General features: G+C 48.3%; 4 protein-coding genes across 5 annotated transcripts; 1 reads left to right on the forward strand and 3 right to left on the reverse strand.

Moving 5' to 3' along the window:
* Window positions 1–244: 244 nt before the first annotated feature.
* LOC117848811 (uncharacterized) lies at window positions 245–2,800 on the forward strand. 2 transcript variants are annotated; one of them, XM_034730361.2, is made up of 6 exons: window positions 247–531; window positions 757–844; window positions 989–1,149; window positions 1,229–1,280; window positions 1,360–1,411; window positions 2,435–2,800. In XM_034730361.2, the coding sequence occupies exons 1-5, from the start codon at window positions 421–423 to the stop codon at window positions 1,374–1,376; spliced, it is 429 nt and encodes a 142-aa protein (XP_034586252.1). In that variant the 5' UTR covers window positions 247–420; the 3' UTR covers window positions 1,377–1,411; window positions 2,435–2,800. The 2 variants fall into 2 exon arrangements, with proteins under 2 accessions (XP_072148850.1, XP_034586252.1); XM_072292749.1 differs by lacking the exon at window positions 2,435–2,800 and having other exon boundaries at window positions 245–531; window positions 1,360–1,416.
* Window positions 2,801–3,382: 582 nt separating this feature from the next.
* On the reverse strand, window positions 3,383–7,038 carry LOC117848810 (rop guanine nucleotide exchange factor 7). Its single transcript, XM_034730360.2, has 7 exons — window positions 6,248–7,038; window positions 6,037–6,153; window positions 5,757–5,911; window positions 5,009–5,083; window positions 4,623–4,913; window positions 4,150–4,503; window positions 3,383–4,067 (listed from the first exon to the last, which is right to left on the reverse strand). The coding sequence occupies exons 1-7, from the start codon at window positions 6,537–6,539 to the stop codon at window positions 3,630–3,632; spliced, it is 1,722 nt and encodes a 573-aa protein (XP_034586251.1). The 5' UTR covers window positions 6,540–7,038; the 3' UTR covers window positions 3,383–3,629.
* Window positions 7,039–10,664: 3,626 nt separating this feature from the next.
* Window positions 10,665–13,510, reverse strand: LOC117847559 (uncharacterized). Its single transcript, XM_034728782.2, has 7 exons — window positions 12,960–13,510; window positions 12,126–12,193; window positions 11,900–12,013; window positions 11,621–11,783; window positions 11,392–11,538; window positions 11,265–11,314; window positions 10,665–10,985 (listed from the first exon to the last, which is right to left on the reverse strand). Exons 1-6 carry the CDS (start codon window positions 13,032–13,034, stop codon window positions 11,288–11,290), a joined length of 594 nt encoding a protein of 197 aa, XP_034584673.1. The 5' UTR covers window positions 13,035–13,510; the 3' UTR covers window positions 10,665–10,985; window positions 11,265–11,287.
* An 817-nt stretch (window positions 13,511–14,327) lies between these two features.
* Window positions 14,328–17,257, reverse strand: LOC117846947 (universal stress protein PHOS32). The gene is made up of 4 exons (XM_034728073.1): window positions 16,915–17,257; window positions 16,682–16,791; window positions 16,449–16,567; window positions 14,328–14,650 (listed from the first exon to the last, which is right to left on the reverse strand). Exons 1-4 carry the CDS (start codon window positions 17,102–17,104, stop codon window positions 14,575–14,577), a joined length of 495 nt encoding a protein of 164 aa, XP_034583964.1. The 5' UTR covers window positions 17,105–17,257; the 3' UTR covers window positions 14,328–14,574.
* Between the last annotated feature and the right edge of the window lie 1,573 nt (window positions 17,258–18,830).

Genomic DNA, 18,830 nt, shown 5'->3' on the forward strand with positions numbered 1-18,830 from the left:
TTAACCATTTATGCCATCCTTGTGTTATTTACCGAACAAATGATTCTATAACTCAAGGTGGTTGGCGGGCAGAGTTGGAGTAAAAGAAACTAATCCTTTATGGCGCCTATCCCTGTAAATTCGCTGGTGGGCAGGGGGCATGGAGCAAAGGCGCAAAACACATGTTCCTCGTCCAGCCCCCTCCGGATCACGGAAATACCGAAACCGGGGCGCTCCGTCGACGCCTTTAAATGCCGGCACAGATGTTGGCCGGAGCAGGACGCCACGAGGCGAACCACCAACTGCTTCCCCCGCGCCGCCGCCTGTAACGACCACTTCACGTGCCCTATCTTTCTCCTCCTGCTGTGTTCACGGCTCCCATCCCCTCTCCAGAGTCTAGGCCCATCTCCCGAAGCCGCTGACGCAGGAAGGCGAGTCGACATGGAGGCCAAGAAGAAGTCGGCCGCTTCCGCCGCCGCCGCTGCCGGAGCCGGAGCCGCGCCGCCGCCGGCTAACGGGTACTTCAGCGCCGTCTTCTCCTCGTCTCCTGCGGTACCGTCTCTATCACGCCGTCTTTCGGACCCATGTGGTGTCAGTTTTAAGGATTGTTTCGATCTCGCCGTTTGTGGTGATTGGTGAACTGGTGGTGCGATTTGCTTTATCTGTTATAGTGTCGGTTTTCTCATGTTAGTTTTAATTTTGATTTTGGAGGAGTTGTAGGGCTAAGCAAAATCCTATTTGGCCGTTGACATTGTTGTTCTTGGTTTTACCTTCTAGGGGAACGCAAAAGACGCAAAGCAGACGGACTTGTACGCGATGCTGAACAAGCAGAGTTCTAGAGGGCAGAATGGCAGTAGCATCACAGGTAGTTCTGTGCATTCCTGTCAATTTGATATTGCTACTCGATTTAGATTCAGTTCATATGTAAAACAATCTTTAAACCTGTTTGTTAATCATCTTAGCGATCTTGGGCATTAATGTAACTGTGGAAGTTTAATTCGTGCTCCAGATAGCAAATCTCATGGCCGCACTACATACAAGGATGGAAAACATGCCTATCCAAATGAGTCATCAGAATCCCCTTATTTTGGCTCATCCGTGCATTACGGTGGTCGGGAGTTCTACAGTAGCTCTCAACAGAAGCAACCTGCCAATGAACCACCAAGAAATGTATGCAGTTATTTTTATATAATTGTACAGATAGCTTAGATCACTTATGTTTAATATCTATTTTGCATGTTGAATCCAGTATAAAGAGGACAATCCAGATGGCTCTGCTACTAGAGGCGATTGGTGGCAAGGTATGGCACGGTTGTGCGCTAATTTGTACATTATCTTGAGTAGATGAATGTGTATGCACTGACTAGGTTGCACTTTCAGGTTCACTTTATTACTGAATAACCTCCTGTGGGCTCTCCTTTTGTGAACAAAGGTATACCACAGAAAACACACTCCATATTTTCCAATTTGCGATTTCCATCACTTAGTGTTAGCTTAGACTATATGCTTCGAACTCAACAACTGTTTGAAAACGATAGATTGTTGGTCTTTAACATCTTGCTGAACCTAATCATGGGACAAGCAAGATGTGATATGGTAACTAAGTTTCATTCAATCTTTTTTTTTTTGTCTCTAGGGATACTTCCCTTGTTCATCTATTCAGTGTCGGTGTCCTATACAAGTCTCAATAACTTCAAAGCATATCTTTATTTTATGTTTGTGTCATTATTCTAGTTCCATTCTAAAATAATCACTAGTCTGTATAAGAATTACTTGTTAGTTGTCGAACCTACACATGATTGCATAATAGTGGGGGCTGACAATGATGGCTGTAAGACAACTGTTAGCTGTCATGAAGTGTAATAAACTTCAATTAACTCGAACAGATCACATCACCACCAGTCTTTTCTCCAAGCCTAGCACACCATCATGATAGGTCACAATTATTCAGGAGTGTTGCACCTGTAGAAAGCGTTTTATCATATAATTAAGATGCCGGGAAGTGTTACCTTTCAAGGAAACACTAGCAGAGGAGTGTTTTGATCTATCCAAAATTAGGAAATACTGTTCCTAAGAAGTCCAGGCAATCGGCATAATGTAATGTTTTGGCATTTTTGCTTCGTTCTTACCATGATATGAGGTTGTGACAAAGGTTACTCCCCAAGAATAAAATGTTTTATGAACTTGCATAGTTTGTCAGATAAGTCATTTCTAAAATATAGAAAAACACTATGAATTCATGATAAAAGGTATCTAAAAAGTACATATACCGGTGATAATGTATAAGGCTGACAATGATACATGGGAGCTTAAGCTATCCAGAACAGCGAACTACGGAGTATTTGGTAACCAGTACTAGCTATGATCAGTAGAAACCTGCTAGACTTGTTACGTATGATGCCTTGTCATTGGCTTCATCCTCTTATTCACATCATTTTCCCTTCTTCTTTTTCAGGAATAAAAGGAGTAGCGCTTGTTGTAGTGTTGGAACTGTTGATACTGAGCCGTCAGGCATCAAAAATCATAGTTGGGAGTTGGCGTCGGGACTACATCCGTCTTGTCGGTGGAGGCAGTATTTAGATGCATCATCTCACCTGGACAGATGTGGGTGTAGGCCGTGTCCTTTTCAGTTCCCTTTTGCCTTTGTGTTCTTGTGGTTTAGGTGCAGTACTGAAACTACTAATGGACTGTTAGGTCAGCAGGGAGTAGTTTCATAAGCAGTTGCCAAAGAGTCGCAGCTCGCAGGATCACCTGCTACATGTACTATGTCTGTGTGTGTGTCTTTGTTCCTGCTATGTTTCAAAATGATTTGGATTGTACATACCCCTGTTCCTAAACTATTGCTCCAAGTTTGGCGAGGGTTTTCTCCTGCAAATTTCATCTCACGGGGGCGCAGCGATTATGTGGGCTGCATACTGGCTGAGGAGGTTTCTCTCTTGGGCTTTTCAGTTGAAGGAACTGTTGTATATAGCCCACGTCGGAGTTAGTGGATCGGATGCTCGGAACTGGGCCGGTGTTGTACTCTGCCTTATGTGTTTCATTAGCCCGTCGTCGTCGTCCTCTGTCCCAGTTCCCGACCGGACCTGACCAGGAGCGCCAATGCGACATTGCCCTGGGACTGCGAGGCTGCGCTTTGACCCCGATCAACAACAACATTGGAGCTTATAAAAAAAACATTGAATAAAAGCTCTGTTGTATTTGTGAAAGTCTTTGGTTGGCTAAAAAACCTTGGATAAGTTTAAGGTGCCAAATTTTTGGTTGGCTACTTATCAGTACCAAATCTCATTGTACCAAGCTGTCAATCTCCCAAGAGCCCCATCGGTACTTCGGTAGAACCATTTTTTAGCCCCAGTTGGCTACTTGTCTCGCGACGGCGCGGTCCTTGGATCCGAACCGATGAACATCGGATAGAAACTGTCTTATACTCCATCGGATAGAAATATCGGATAGCATACAAAAACTTGTAGAACTAACATGAAACCGTGCCAAAAAGCATTACAAACGGAGGGCGGCAAACGGCAAGAGAAATCGCCTCAGGTGCCTAAATACTACGAGTAACACCACGCATCAACAAATCTGGCCAGCGCATCGGTGACGCTGACACGAGGTAATGAGTATACACATCTGAAACCAGCGTGTGCCCTGGATCTTCACAGCTCTGCTGCGACAGCCGTCGTCGGGATGTCGAACACGGCGCTGCCGAGCAACATCCCCTTGACCACCTCCACGCCGGCGTGGTCAGCCTTGGGCATCGTTGCTCTCTTGGCTCCGGGCCCCTTACTGTGGTATGACCGGCGGTCGACCAGCAGGGCCCTGCCGATCTTGGACGGGCTGGACAGCTGCGCCGGTGAGAAGCTCGGCGTGGCGTACGCCGTCGCGTACGGCGTGCCCGAGGCGGGCACCACCGTGGTGGCCTTGCTGCTGCTGTTCTTGCAGACGATCTTCCCGTCCGCGCCGCCAGCGGGGAGGTGGTCTGATTGCTTGCTCAGCTCGTCGACGTTGAGCAGGTCGTCGATCCGTGCGATGATGTTGGAGGCCAGGCTCTCCAGAACCCTCGAGTAGCTCTCAAGAATCGATTTCCCCACGTCCTGAAGAACATGAGAGAGGAAAATGTTCAGTCAGCTATCCGCTGAATTACCATTTCAACGGATTCTGAAAGACACGACGAACCTTGTTGTACTGGATCTTGCTCATGTCCAGGCTCGTCTGCGTGAGCCCGGGGAACCTCTGCTTCAGGGATATCAGGAGGCCCTCGGCGCGCTCAGCGAGCAGGTCCCGCTTCTCCGTGTCCATGATCATGTCCTTGACGATGCCCCACGACAACTTGGTACCGGCGCGGCTCGCCGGCTTCCCGGCAGCGCCGCCCCTCCGGCGCCACACGTAGACAGAGGCCTCGACGCGGTTGGCGATCTCCAGCGCCTGGTACTCCGACGACAGGTCGAGGCAGTCGAGGAGGCAGTCCGGGGAGAACTGGTCCGAGGTGATGTACCGGTAGATGACGTCGCCCAGCGTCGCGCGCCCGTTCTGACACGTCCAACGTTGATCAGAGAAAGCATCGTGTCAGAATGAAAGCACACCACACCGACAGTGCGTACGAGAAAATGTTCAGACATCGTGACATTTCTGGGCTCCGAAGTCTGAACCTTTGGCAGGGAGTCGAGGTAGGAGTCGGGCACGTCCATCTCGGCCAAGGCGTTGCTGTTGATGGCCATGGCGGCCTTGAGGATCTGGTTGGCGCAGTCGCGGCGATGCTCGACCTGCCGCCGCGTGGCCTCGCAGAGGCCGCCGTGGGGCACGCGGGGCACCGGGAGCCACCACTTGTCGTCGCGGCGGTGGAACGTCCTCCTGAACGACGCGGAGCCGTCGCAGTCCGGCGCGCAGATGCCCTGGTCCACGTACCAGAATTCGGCGTCCCTGAATCCCTCCAGGATTTCCTGGAAGCAGAGGCTTGTCAGTCAGTCAGTCAGGAAATGTTCCTCGTTTTTCAGAAGCATTTGGAGAACATGAGGATAGTAAACTATGAACTCACGAGGAGCATGTTGTCTAGCTTCCGGAGCGCTGGCAGGTTGATGTACAGATCAGACCGTGGCCTGCTTGTCATGATCTGAAAAAATGGCAGCCCACAAGTGGTAATCAGCTTACACTGCTCGCGTGAAAATTATTGTTTTTGTCTTCAGAGTTTTTTAAAAACTGTCTTCAGATATAGAACTGCATATTGCAATGTTCAGGTGGACGTTAGATTACACTACAAACTAACCCAGATTACTATACAATTAGTGCAGCAAGAAAAGGGAACAGAAATAGGATTAGCAACATCCTGGACACTAATTAGCAGATGCAGCTAGGAATGATCAAGCATTTGAATTGGCTGGTTTGATGAAACACGCAGAGGTGACCAACCAAAACGGGCAGCACATTGATGTGCTCTTTACTCTTGGGACCTCAGAACATCCCACCCCTTTGAATGCACTAGATTAGGTATCAAATGGCTAAGTACGTATTTAATGGCTATTTGCCGCGGTCCTGCACAATTATGATTCAAAATCACCCAAGATTTTGCGCTCATTGCACTCAGATAGGACGTCGGCCGGACACAGGATTTGATCATGGAAAATTACACGTTTATTACAGCTAGATTCGGAAATCTTACAATTAGTTAGTTGAGCAGTGTACTCAATTTAGTTACTGCTCGGATTTTGCTACCGATGCAGAAGACTCTTAAGTTTGGGAGTGTACTCAATTTAATTAGCGAGTACTAGTCCATAGGAGTAGTTTACCTCCAGCCTAGTCCCGTCCGGGAACGTCTGCCATGTGGGCACGAGCTCGACGATGTGGTCGCTGACGCAGAGCAGCCAGTCCATCTCCCGCCGCCACATGGCCTTCTTCTCCGGCAGCAGCGGCTCCAGCCTCCAGAGCTGCCCGAATATCGTCGCTGCAAATAACGCAAGAGCTAATTAAAACTCCATCGTGATTCTCGTCGAAGAAAGCAACCGGGCAGCGACCAACCAACAACGCCAATGCATTTGCAAACCTCGCAAAGTGGATCGCGTCACTTACCGCAGAGGTTGGTGATGGCGTTGGAGATGGCGAGCGCGGTGCAGACGCCCTTGCCGCTGCCGGACATGTCCTCGCCCAGCAGTAGCTTCGAGAACCTCTCCTTCATCATCTCCATCTCTGGAAAATTTAGGATGCAGCACGACGGTGAGACCGATCGACGACCGCTGTAGATTACACACTCTCGAAACGATAGGATTCGCTTGCCACGTACCCGAGGCCCTGCTGTGCTTGTCGGCCGCGGCGTCCCCGCTGCGCTGCGGCGGCTTCTCGTCCTTGCCGCCGGGCGCGGCGACGACGACTTCGGCCGACACGCAGGTCTTGATGGCCACCTTCTGCCAGTCGTCGGGCGGGGTGTAGGTGTATGACACGCTGGAGGCGGCCTCGGAGCTGGCGCTGGAGCTGCTCCCGCGACGGCCCTCCTCGTCCGCCGAGTCCGCCGTCAGCGCCTCCTCGCTCGCCGCCCTCCCCTCCTCCTCCTCTCCCGCTCCGCCACCTCTCGCCATCCTTCCCCGGGCGACCAATGCTAGCTGCTTCCTCACTACGTTGAGCGGAGGCTTCGACTAGACAAATCGACAGCGCCGGCCGGTGACCACGACCAGCGAGACTACGCTTGTGGCCTTGTGGGTGGTGGCGTGCGGCGAGAGGGGAACACGGAAAGACTGGAACCTCGTGGGGTGGATGCGGCAACGAGAGGGACGGTGAGGGTGAGAGAAAGAGAGAGGAGTAAAGGCTTAAAAGAAGCGAAAGGCGAGAGGAGGAGGGAGGGAGGAGTGACCGTTGGGTTTTGAGTTTCCTTGGTGGGCTTTTTCCGTCGGCTTCTCCTACCAGGCTACGGAGGTTGCCACCCCCCGTCTTTCCTTTAGGAGGGTATCGTCGGGAGGGGGCAGCAGGTCAGGACCGCATGGCCGCATGGGGGGTGCGTCCAGGCCAACGGTTAGAGGGAGGCTGCAGGGTTGGTCGGCTCCGGCGTGGCAGCTACGCCGCGCCGGGACCGGCCGTCTGGTAGCGGCGCACTGGTGCGTCGTCTCTACGTATGGAACTGGCTGTCTGGCTCCTGCCGTAGTGCCGTTGCACGCTGTCGCTAGCTGCAGGTGGTGGTCATGTGGAGGGGAGATGGGTGGGGGTTGCTGGGTCTGCAAGCCATGGAAATTCCGAGGAGGCGAAAGGGCCGTTTGAGGTTCGACGCATGATTCCTCGTTACAGGTTCTGGGTTTTGTTTAATGGCGTTGAACGTGGCCGATCAAACGGTCAAGTCGAGCAGTATCATACTCAACGGTGACGTCCACGCAACGGAGTAGCGCACGCAGTTAGTTGCTTTTCGATATACGTTGAGAGTTGACATGAATTTGTAATTTGTATCGCAGAGAGAACTGAAGTAAAGCGATTTGAGCGTGCACTAGAGCAGTCCAGAACCTTGGAGCAGAGATGCTCTTCGGGCGAGCGAGCGTGATGAGCCAGAGGTTTTCAAAATCTGGGTTTGAAAACGCCGATCGAGACAAAGACGAGAGCCGGAGAAAAAGGCTGCGATGGATAGGGCTAGGACGCGTCTGGTAGCCAACCACCAGTGCACGTCAGGCAGGCTTTGACTCGGTAACCGCGGCAGGATCTCCTTTTGCCGGCGCCTGGGAAATCCATCCCGTGTCGTTCCCTGTCCGTCGCCCCCACGCCGGTCCCCAACTGGCCAATTCCCCCCACAAACAAGAGCAATTGGTGTGGTACTGAATCATTAGGATCTCTCCCCTCTCGCACCAACCGTCTTCAAAATCGTCGCCGGGCTCGATCACTTGGGCCGGATTACCATTCATTGATCATTTGAGCGCGCCTCACTTGTACCGGAAGCAAAGATCGCAAGCAACGGGCGGAAATGATGCTCGCTTTGGCCCACCCGGAACGGAAGCATCAGCTTTGCTCGGCAGCCCGTCGGCAGATAAGCAGCAGCTTTAACTGATACGAGGAGGCTTCTCATGCTGTACTGATATTAGCAAGAGGATGTCTTTGTGCAAACAGTATCAACCGGGATCGTGTTCCTACTGGTACAGTACTACAGAATACAGATCGGTGGGTGCAGTCCTAGCACATACCATCCAATTTGAATGATGGGTCTTCCCTTTTTTTTTAAAAAAAAATCAGATTTCTTACTCAAACACTGTGCTGCCCCAAACTCAGTAGTCTGTCTCGACCGTCAGGTAGTACCGTAGTACACTCACCATGGCCAAGTTTTTGTATTTTCCGCTGGAAGTCAAAGTCCCTGCCATAGCGTGAAGTGACGGGAGACAAGAGAATCAACACTTGGGCCATCCGAGAACTCCAAGATAGCGACCCCCGAATGTCAAAGAGAAGACGACCCTCTGCCTAGAAGAATGTTCCATGAGAGTACGTACCAGTACTGGTGCAGACACGGGGCTACGGGCCCGTCGCGGTTTGAGAGCCCCTACGAGAAGTAGCCACACTGCCACGGTTTGAGAGCCCCGAGGGCAAAAGCGTACGCGCGGCACGCAGGCACAGGGTCACCGGCTCGTCACCTCTCGCCTGTCGCGACTCCTGGGCGTTGCGGCACGGCGCCCCGCCCGGGGTTGGAGTGATGCGTCGCCGGCGAGGGCCCGTCGGCGAACTGCGGCCTGCTAGTGCTGGCCCGGAATCCGACTCGTCCGTTGGGAGACTGACAAGTGACAAGGAAAAGCCGCTAGGGATCTCGGGAGGATGTTCCATTTCGTCTTTTCGCTACGGCGGCATCAACCTAGGCCAATCATCTTGCGAGCCCAAACTACATGGGTTCTGCAGTTCTGCTAAGATCTTATGCTAATGATGTTCTAAAAATTTTGTGATCTGTTGAGTGCTGGAGAAAAGACATTCTTCACTTGGAAGGCTTGAATATAAGACTGAATGTGCCTAGGCTTATCATGTAGTCTTTGTCATTGTTTGCCTATGCTACCGCTTGGAAGTATTCCATCACAAGCATGAAAACCATCATCCAAAGCCCTTCTTTTTTGTATGTCGAGTGACCATCCTCAAATTTGCGTGCTGCAGGGGGCGGCGGATGCTAGCACATCAGTGCCAAGGCCTACCAGTTAGTTACACCGAAGGACAACGTTGCAAACCACCCAAAACATAAGAGGGAAAAGATTATGAAATAAAGTGCCAGTTCTGCTTTCAGAAAACATACGGAATAGTTGGTCTGTTCGTTTTAAGTTTGAATTGCAAGATGTGGACCACCACAGTTTGGCCGTAGCTTCCCAGAATACTGAATATAACATGACGTTGCAGGATGAACTGGTCCTAAAAAAGGGAAATGTTTCAGGATCTGTTCCTACTTATGCCAGCAATACTGAAGTGCAAGGTACTACAGGTAGTTTCTTTCTTAATTTTTTATGAAGTTTGTTCAGTCCCATCCTGTTTTAAACAAAACAAGCACCGAAGAAGCAAACAGCAGAGTATGAAATAAAAGTGCTCTTTTATAAATAGCTCAAAGCATCATTTATAAATACATCAAACAACAAGAAAGTGAGGAAAGGCTGTAGGCGAAAAAAGACGTTCGGATTGTTCGGGGGTAGGCTAAGGAAAGACGCAAGACACATGCGAATCTCGGAAACGATAAAGCAGATAGAGGGGCAGCTTTATCTGTTCACCATTTTTGTAACCATAACACAAATACACAGCATGGTGATCTCAAAGTGTAAAGCATTATAAAGGATAAAGCATTGCATTGACAAGCCAACTAAGCACGTGCAGGATCACTGCATCTGTTGTATTTTGGTTAAAAAACGCAGCTCGTGTAAACATAGCAAAGACGTTTCGGTCTGATGTCCATAACTTCGAACACACGAATTCATGTTTTTAGTTTCACCGCACGATTTGGGCATGTAAAAGTTCTGCATGGGTTAATGCCCCCCCCCCCCCCCCCCCCCACCCCCCAAAGAAAAAATTCTGCATGGGTATTATAATAAACATGAGGCGTGATGTACTGGGGAAGATGTTTCAGCTAGCAATCTCAATTTTGAAGTTAAGAGGTTAGTTAGGTCTGGAATTAAGACATGGTAACTGCATTCTCAAACAAGCATGCAATCAATAAGCACTGTGCAATGATGCAATTCAAATTTGAAGTTTGTGGATACTACAAACTGCACACATACCAATGTCGTATGGTTTTAACCTCATGAAAATTAGCAAAGCAATCTTCAAGCTAGAGAGTCTCTAACTATCAATTAGTGTTGAGATGGCCATGCTGGTTTGCAAGTTCCCAAGAATAAAAGCATCTCACGAAACTTGCAGTGGTTAAAAGAAGATACCAACCTTAGCTTAGTGATGTTCTGTGTAGCTTTAAATAAATCCAGTAAGCAGAAACTTTCCTGCAAGAACTGCACTAATCTCACTTCCTAGCAAAGACAGAAAGGCCACTTGTGGTGTGATACAAGGTGGAATGAGCCTGCGTTGTGGCTTCTGACTAGAGCAAGTTAGAATTCAAACTGAGAGAACTGTAACTGTAGCACATTGAGCGCAATAAGTAAATCAAACTGGTGCACAGGAAAATTTTCTAAGTCAAGCAAAACTAAAATGCACGCATTAAAATGTTGTCAGCGCGGGCTTTCTTAGATGTCACACTGACATAATCACACAAAAACATCCACATATAAACAGAGGCAATGAATTTTATTAAGACTGCTTGTACAATCTACAAAGTGGTAAATTTTACTGTGTTAAAAATACAACACAAAGAAAATTGACACTGGGAAAGAGCTGTTGTAAACTTTGACTCATTCATCTAGACCAAGAAATCATAGCTACAACTAGTTAGAAGCTCCCTGGTACAGAATATCATGTGCACTTTGTAGTTTGTACCTTCACAACCAAGATAACACATGTCCTTCCACTGTTGCACATAGTCTCTGCAAGCATCATAAGGGTGCTTGTTCCATCAGGCAGCAGCACTGAACAAAGAGGTAGCACACATCCTGCAAGATAACCAGTTCCAACATGTACAGTTTAACAAGCAGGTCCAAATACAGATGCTTCAAAGTTGGTACCTATCACTACCGCAAACTGAATATCTATGCACTTAGCATAGCAATGACTGCTGAACTAGGCATATGTGCGAGTGAAAAATATTCAGCAGCCATCATGTCTTTACTTATCTAAGACAAGTAAGCTTTGGGCAACTATGAAACATTACAGCAGAATTACACTACTGAAAGTATATCTTAATTAATAAGATAAAAGGCAAAGAGTGGTACCTATTATACATCATATGTTGTCCCTACTCCAGAAATTCTTCCATAAGACCCTATAGTAAGTTCAGCATCATATTATTAGCAGAAGAGATAGCAATAGAAGCAGATCGCAAAGAAACAGAGAGAAAACCTGTGATATAAATTGTTCAGCATCTGTGCGCCTTAGGAAATGGAGTGAGTTCTTGGTCAATGATACAGAATGGTCGCCAAGAGATACTTCGCCAATGTCCTCCAGCACCCGAACCTGAATGTAAGGATCCTTGGGAGGGACCATGTCCTATAAAAAAGGTATAGAAAGTTGGATGAATCTACCTCATTCTCATCCCTAAGAAAGCATAAGGTATAGAGAAATACCATACCACTGTCAAATCTATATCCATCTCTGAGATGTATGACTTAATGGCTGCAGAGTGGTTCTTGAAGTACTCTTTCTCTGAGAAATGGAGCTTTTCTTGAATATCATGAGGAAGCACAGGGCCGACTTTCCATCTAAAACTCTGAATAACTTCTGCTCGGTTGTACCTAGTTGGACATAATGTTGTCAGCTAAAATACAATCAAAATCAATTTTATGCACGTGCTACCAGCATAAAACAGAGAAACAGAAATTTTCTCATCTGTGAATTGTTAGATTTGTACATGTAGGCCATGAGGCATCTTTTGTTACGGAGCAGGGAAAGATGGTGGATAGCTGCACCATAGTGGTCCTCATTTCTAGTTGTCTCGATGTCTAAGTTTTGCTCCACCATCTTCCTGTCATAAGCCAGAGCAAATCAGTAGATTGTACATTGGAAATGCCTAACAACCAGGTTACTGTTGGATGAAGATGGTCAACAACTCAACATTCTAGTAGGATACCAATTACCTGATCAATGATTGAAACTGTGAATTGTGCTCATTGCACTCTCTAATGACCTGATCAAATACGTCACTCTGCACATTTTGAAAGACTGAAAGTTAGGTATTAAAGAAACTAAAAGGAACTGTGGCTATCAAAATTGCATTGCTTCTGATAATGGAAGAGTACTATAGATACTTTTAACTCAGTTTTTGCGCACAATATAATGGCAAGGTAGTATACAATGCTAATTCTTTCAAAAAAGTATACAGTGCTGCAGCTGCTACCCCTAATTTCCTTCTGAAGATTTCATAACACACAGTTATTTACATCCATGTCAAATGCACATAGTAAAACAAATATGATAACGAATACAATGAAACATGCAGTGATCATTTTCTTTATGGAAATTCTTAGTGATCCTATGGGACCTGGCATGGATAGGGTCTAACTTGATGGAGAATTAAACCAGGTGCAAAAGGATTTTTCTACCAGAATTTGGGTAGCACATGCTAACAGACACGTTTAGAAGGGACAAGAGTCTAAATGGATACTGACTCAGTAGCTCACAAATTTGATATAGCATTGCAGGCACATCAGTCAGCTGTCAGAAAAAGAACGTCGATATTTGATCTGATGATTTATGGTTTTTAAGTGCTACTACACAAGTAACACTTTCGATTGAGAATAAAACACAGTGTCTAATGGCCATTTCACCCATGGGACACCTAAGGCACCGGATCAAACAAAATTGCAGCCTGTCACGAAAATAAACGAGGTAGAAGCAGCAATCGCTCTGATTCCGAACCAGTAACTGTAGGTGAGTTCAGAGAAAGGTGAGTTCAGAGAAGCGGGAATTACGTTGAACGGTGCTAGCTGGCCAGCCTCAGAGGAGTCGATCTCCTTCAGCAGCTGCGACGCGCGCCTCCCGTACATCCTCCTCCTCGCGCCGCCGGCGCCTGATTGCTGCTTCCCTAGCCGCTAGGGTTTGAGCAGACTGGGGACTGGGGCCGCCGGGGATTCGGATTTGGCGAGGGGACGCTGGCGGGGTGGGGAGCTTCGCGGCGGAGCGGTGGAAGGGGAATTTTGGTGCGCCGCGCGGGAAGGAAAATTGAGGCTCGCTTGGAGGCGGGAATCGGGATGATGTAGATTGGCTTTGACCTCCGGCGCGCGGCTTGGTTTGTTGATTGAGACATCCGACGGACATCACAGCTTTGGCCGGCCTCCGTGGAGGTGGAGCCCTGGGTTCATCGTAGCCATCCAATAAGCCAGTACAGGAACGTTGTACAGCCGGTGGGCGTAGGGTCAGGAGCCCACACGGCAGCCTGTTAAAATGTTTTTTCCGCCTCAGAAATTGTACTGTAGCTTTTAGTAAGTTTATTATTGTGTTTTACAACCATTTTTTAGTTTAGATTATGCTTATCTAGAATAAATATGCATTATGGGCCTGTTTTGGACCTACTAAGCGAGAATATCTAGCAACTAAATTTATCATGTGGAGATTCAAATATCACTACTAATAGAGAGGCAAGTTATTACTAACATTTTTGGTCTATGTAAGCTGGTCGGAGGCTGCCGACGTGTCCTGATAGTTTGAAATTGTCCAAACCATTTGTAATTGTTTCATTACTGCACGCTAGCCAGCCATGAAGATCATGGTATACGCAAGATCATGGTATACGCAACCATGGCAATTTCCGTTCCAAATTGTAGGTCGCTTTATCATTTTTAGATTTATAACTTTTGCTTATCTAGACATAATGTATATCTAAGTGTATAGCAAAAATTATGAGCATAGAAATATCAAAACGATTTACAATTTAGGAGGAGTTTGCTAGGGCATGTTCCGAAAGGTTGTAAGGCTTTTTCTCACGATGACGATGCAAATGGGGCCATTTGCCATAGCGGCATTGCGATGTAGCATGGGTTTCCACTTTCCAGAGGAGTGTTGCCACTGTGCTGGCCACAAGCCCACAACCAAGTAGCGGCCATTGTTGGTGTGGGCAACAGGGGCACAATCTATGGTTGGCAGTGCGCGTGAGCACGGGGAAAATGAGCGTCTGCTTTGCGCTTAACTAGCGTCGAATGCACATGCACGCCCGTTTGAGCTTTGGCTTGGTCGAATACGAGTTCCAAGATGAAAGAAGGGTATCAAGCATCACGATATGCAAAACTGACTGGACTACCCAAATAGCCAGCCAGATCAAACGAACGACCATAAAAAGGGTATGAGGCATCAAATTCGATCTAAAATAAGAAGGGATGTGCACAAGCGAGCACATTAGCATCTACCGAGTGTTGAGTGTTCACAGACTACGACAGACAAGGTCAGGAGGATATGCGAAAGCTGCAACATCACAAACAAAGAAGATTCATACTTTATTCAAATTCAGCAACAACACCGACACATGTAGCGCTTAGTCCACACAAACTGCATGCTAGCATCCTCCATGTCGCTGGTAGGCTGGCCTGCTCCTTACTTTCCCTTGACGACTGTCACAGGGCACGATGCGTTCGACAGCACGTAGTTGGTCACACTTCCCAGGAGGATCCTGCAGCGACCGCAAGATTAGAGAGTCGTAAGAAAATGAAACAGGCTAACAACTTTTGGGTTATATTTGCATGCATCAAGTTCTGAGTACAATAAAAGCATTTACAAGTTTGCATCAAAAGGAACGGAAAGCAATGTACAATACTGGAAGTGTCAGATATCAACAAATGCAGTAAAAGTGTGGAGAGAAATATGGCCATGGTATTTCTTTTTTTTAAAAAAAAATGGTCATGGTAAATCAATTCTGATTTGTCGCACCTAAATAATTGAGCTGTGTGTAAATTGAATTGGGTACATGAGGTGCTGCATAGGTCCTCCTTTTCAGTTCATTCAAGTATAAATTCAGTAGCAAGGCAGGAATGGTCAGTTTTGTTGGAAACAAGAAATAAATCAGATATCATTTTAAAGATTTGGCTACCTATCTCTAATCTCGAGTGGAGTACTTTATTTACTTATGGTGAAATGCAAAAACATTTGCTGCGTTTAATGCTCAATACAGATCATCCTTAGACACGTACCCACTTGTCATAATCATAAATCATATAGTGAAGATATTGAGCTAAAGTCATAGTTCCACAACATGTCTATAAACTACTCCCTCCATCCCAAATTATAAGTCATTTCAAGAATCTTAGAGAGTCAAAGTATCTCAAGTTTGACCAAATTTATATGCTAATATAATAGTATTTATGATGTTAACTAAGTATCATCAGATTCTTCATCAATTATATTTTCATAGTAAACTATTTGATGTCATAAATCTTTATAATTTTCTCTATAATTTTGGTCAAATTTGAAATGCTTTGACTCTCCAAGATTCTTGGAACGACTTGTAATTTGGAATGGAAGGAGTAATTACCCACTTGTCATACATGAACTCGAACAGCACAATACAGCAGTGGTTGACCCGATCATGAGTGTGTGTTCTTCCAATGCTCAAACTATTGTAGAAACATTTAAAATTCTAAATATCAACTGCAGTTTCACATGGCCCCATAAAAAATGCCAAGCAATCAATATTAGGATGTCTCAAGGAGAGGCTAGCACATTGCCTCTTGCAAGTTTAAAAGGTCGAAAGTCAATGCTCAGGGAAAAAAAAAAAGGCCGCAAGGCTGCGGCTTGTTCCCCTCTCTGATTAAGAAATGTACTCACACCTCAGGGGTGTTTGGTTCCACCTTGCTAAACTTTAGTTGCTAAAGTTTAGCAACTTTTAGCTGCTAAACTGCCAAACATCTTTGCTAAAACTTGCTAAAGTTGAGTTGCTAAAGTTTAGCACTTTAGCAAGTTTTTGGTTGCTAAAACTTGCTAAAAGGTGGGCTGGACAACCTGTACCCCTCATTTATTGCTTGTCTCTCCCCTCCTGCGCACCTTTAATAAGGGTAGATAGGTCTTTCTACAACTTATTAAATACCTTTTAGCAAGAGTATCCAAACAGCTTTTGCTAAAATTTAGCAACTAAAGTTTAGCAATTTTAGCAACTCGACAACGGGCCCGTATCACTGGATTCAACGGAAGACAGAATCTGAAATCTAGATAAGCATTGTCGTTGAATGGCATCCCAGAACGACGTAATGAACTGGGAGCGCTGTAAATTTAAGTGCTGTAAGTTGGCACGTGGCCTGTCCCTATCAATCGAGCGATGCAACAAATAAATTATACTAACAAATTTTATTGCTTATCTAAACAAGATTGATTATCTAAAGCGATGAAACAAGGGACTCCATTATCAAACAGGACAGCACATTCGGTTCTTGATGTGGCAACATTTCGACAGCAGCAGTAGTGTGTTAGGATTATACCTCTGGATCGGGCCGAGGCCGCGGCTACCCATGACAAGGGAGTCGATCTTGAGCTCCTCGACGCCATCGCAGAGCTTCTCCCTGGCGTCGCCCCAGTACAGCTTGGCCACCACCTTGAGCTGATCATCAGCACGGAAATGTACAAGCGTCAGTTATCCCCACCCGCTTGATCAAGAACGCAGTACCGAATAACACGGCAAAAAGGCGCGGCAGGAACATCCATCGGCCCACACCTGCTTCTGTCGCGCCGCCGTGTCGATCATGTCGAGCACCTCGGCGTCTGTCTTGACGCCGTAGTTCTTCATCACCTCGGGCTCCCGGAACTCGGAGAGAGGGATCAGCGCTGCAGGGGGATGGACCAAAACACGCGGGGAGAATCGCATCAGTTCAAGCTAGCCAGGCCATATGGAGAAGTGGAGAACCACACCGCGGATTTACTAAGATCTCGGAGCCGGCAAGTGCTTACGGGATCCGGACTTGGCCCAGAGCGTGTGCTTGGTCTCCTCCCCGCCGTGGTGCAGGACGTGGACGACGACGAGGGTGTCCCCGTGGCGGAGCAGGTTGGCGATGGCCCAGTCCAGCGCCTTCTTGGAGCTGTCGGAGTAGTCCATCGCCACCCCGATCCTGCGCTCCCCGTCCGCCCCGGCGCCGGCCATCGGATCAGAACCCTCGCTCGCGCGGCTGGGCTGCGGTGCGGCTTCTCACTCGCTAGTGGCCTCGCTACCCACCTGCTCTGCTCTTCCAATGGGGGTGGTGGGGGCAGAGGCAGAATGAACTCGATCGGAAAGCGCTGCGGCGATGCGAGCGAGAGAGGAGCATAAAAGGAGAGAGCAGGTGGTGGGTGGGTCCGCGTCAGCAGCGTTCGGGCCGAAGCAAAGCGCGACGCCCGACGCGGCCAGGCGAGCGGGCGGGACAACTGGTCCGGACCCGGACACGGACAGCGGCGGATTGCGGCGCGGGGCACGTCTCGCCGCGCGCGTTCCGGCCGGCCGGAACGCGCGGCGTCTGGCCGTCTGCGGTGGGGGTGGGGTAACGCAGCGTGCACCGTGCACTCCAGCGTTTGGTGCGACGTGCGCGTGGAATCTTTGCACGGTGCCGTGCCTGCCATCGGCTTCCGGGTGGCACGGCAGGGATGCGCGTCGCGGTGCCTGAACGGCTGGCAACTGGCATGGGCGCAGCAGACCGGTGGGTCGGGTTGGATGAGAATCATGTGAGGTCGTTTAGCCTGCGCGCACGAGTCACGACGGCTAGTATTTTTGGATGGAAGCAGCGACTACGGACGTGCCGTCCTAGAGTCACGACGGCTTCCACGCGGTTTCTTTTGGGCGTCGTGGAACGGTTGGGACTTGGGATTGCTTCCGGGCTGAGGGAAAGAGGCGGAGAGCGTTGCGAAACTCCGATCGGTTTGCGTGAACGGAAGCTTTTTGACGCCCTAGGTTAACGGTCTTCGTGTGACTGAGTGTTTTTTTTTCTTTGCGCTTTGAGAAGATAAACATTTCTGAAATGCCCCACGCGTACTGTACTATGCTGTTGTCTCAGTCAAGATCCTTTTTTCGTCTACTAGGACTCGTCCTTTCGTCTACCGCTTTAGTGCTATCAGTAGCACATTGCACTTTGACGAGCAACAAGGGATGAACATAGGCTGGTATGTCGTATGCATGTGAACTTCGGCTAGGCTAACCACGTGCTGGAGGGCCAAAGGTGTCAGTTGGATAGCTACAACACCGCACACACCACGTGGCCTGCACTTGCACCGGGGGATTCGTTTCCACGGCCCATATACATTGGGCCTGCTGTGTGGTTCGACGACTTTTTTGTTTGAGTATGATGATGATTGTGCCGTTCTTAGCCCATTATGAAACGCTACATGTTGGGCTGCAACTGTACCACTTTATCTTTGAAGCAGGCCACCGGCCCACTTAAGTACGGCCGAACGCTCGTCGATCCGTGAGCATCACTGTCAAAAAGTCAGAACCATCGACTGCTGCCGCAGAAAGGCATCACCAGCTGTAGTTAGGCAGGACGGCAAATGTTGTGTCCAGCCACCAATCACCAGGAGGCACGTGGCAAAAGAGCTTTTGTTGCGTCTTCTCTCCTATGTCCACCAGGACCACCACCACCACCATAATCCAACTCCAACCGAATTACAAGCGACGTCGAGCGGGATCCAAGATATCAAGCAGAGATGGACATGGCGGGTACGAGATATTTTCATGGCGGCCGTCGCCGCCGTGAGCCCCAGCGCTTTCGGAGGCTGGCCATCATTGGAGTGGATGCAAAAAAAGCTCAGGACCATGCGACGCGACGGCGATCGGCGACAATCTTGACATCGACGTCGTTCGCTACCAACCCGGACGGCACGGCAGGCCCACCACCGGCGCC

Source organism: Setaria viridis, chromosome 3 (assembly GCF_005286985.2).
Source record: "Setaria viridis chromosome 3, Setaria_viridis_v4.0, whole genome shotgun sequence".
NCBI classification, from domain to species: domain Eukaryota; kingdom Viridiplantae; phylum Streptophyta; class Magnoliopsida; order Poales; family Poaceae; genus Setaria; species Setaria viridis.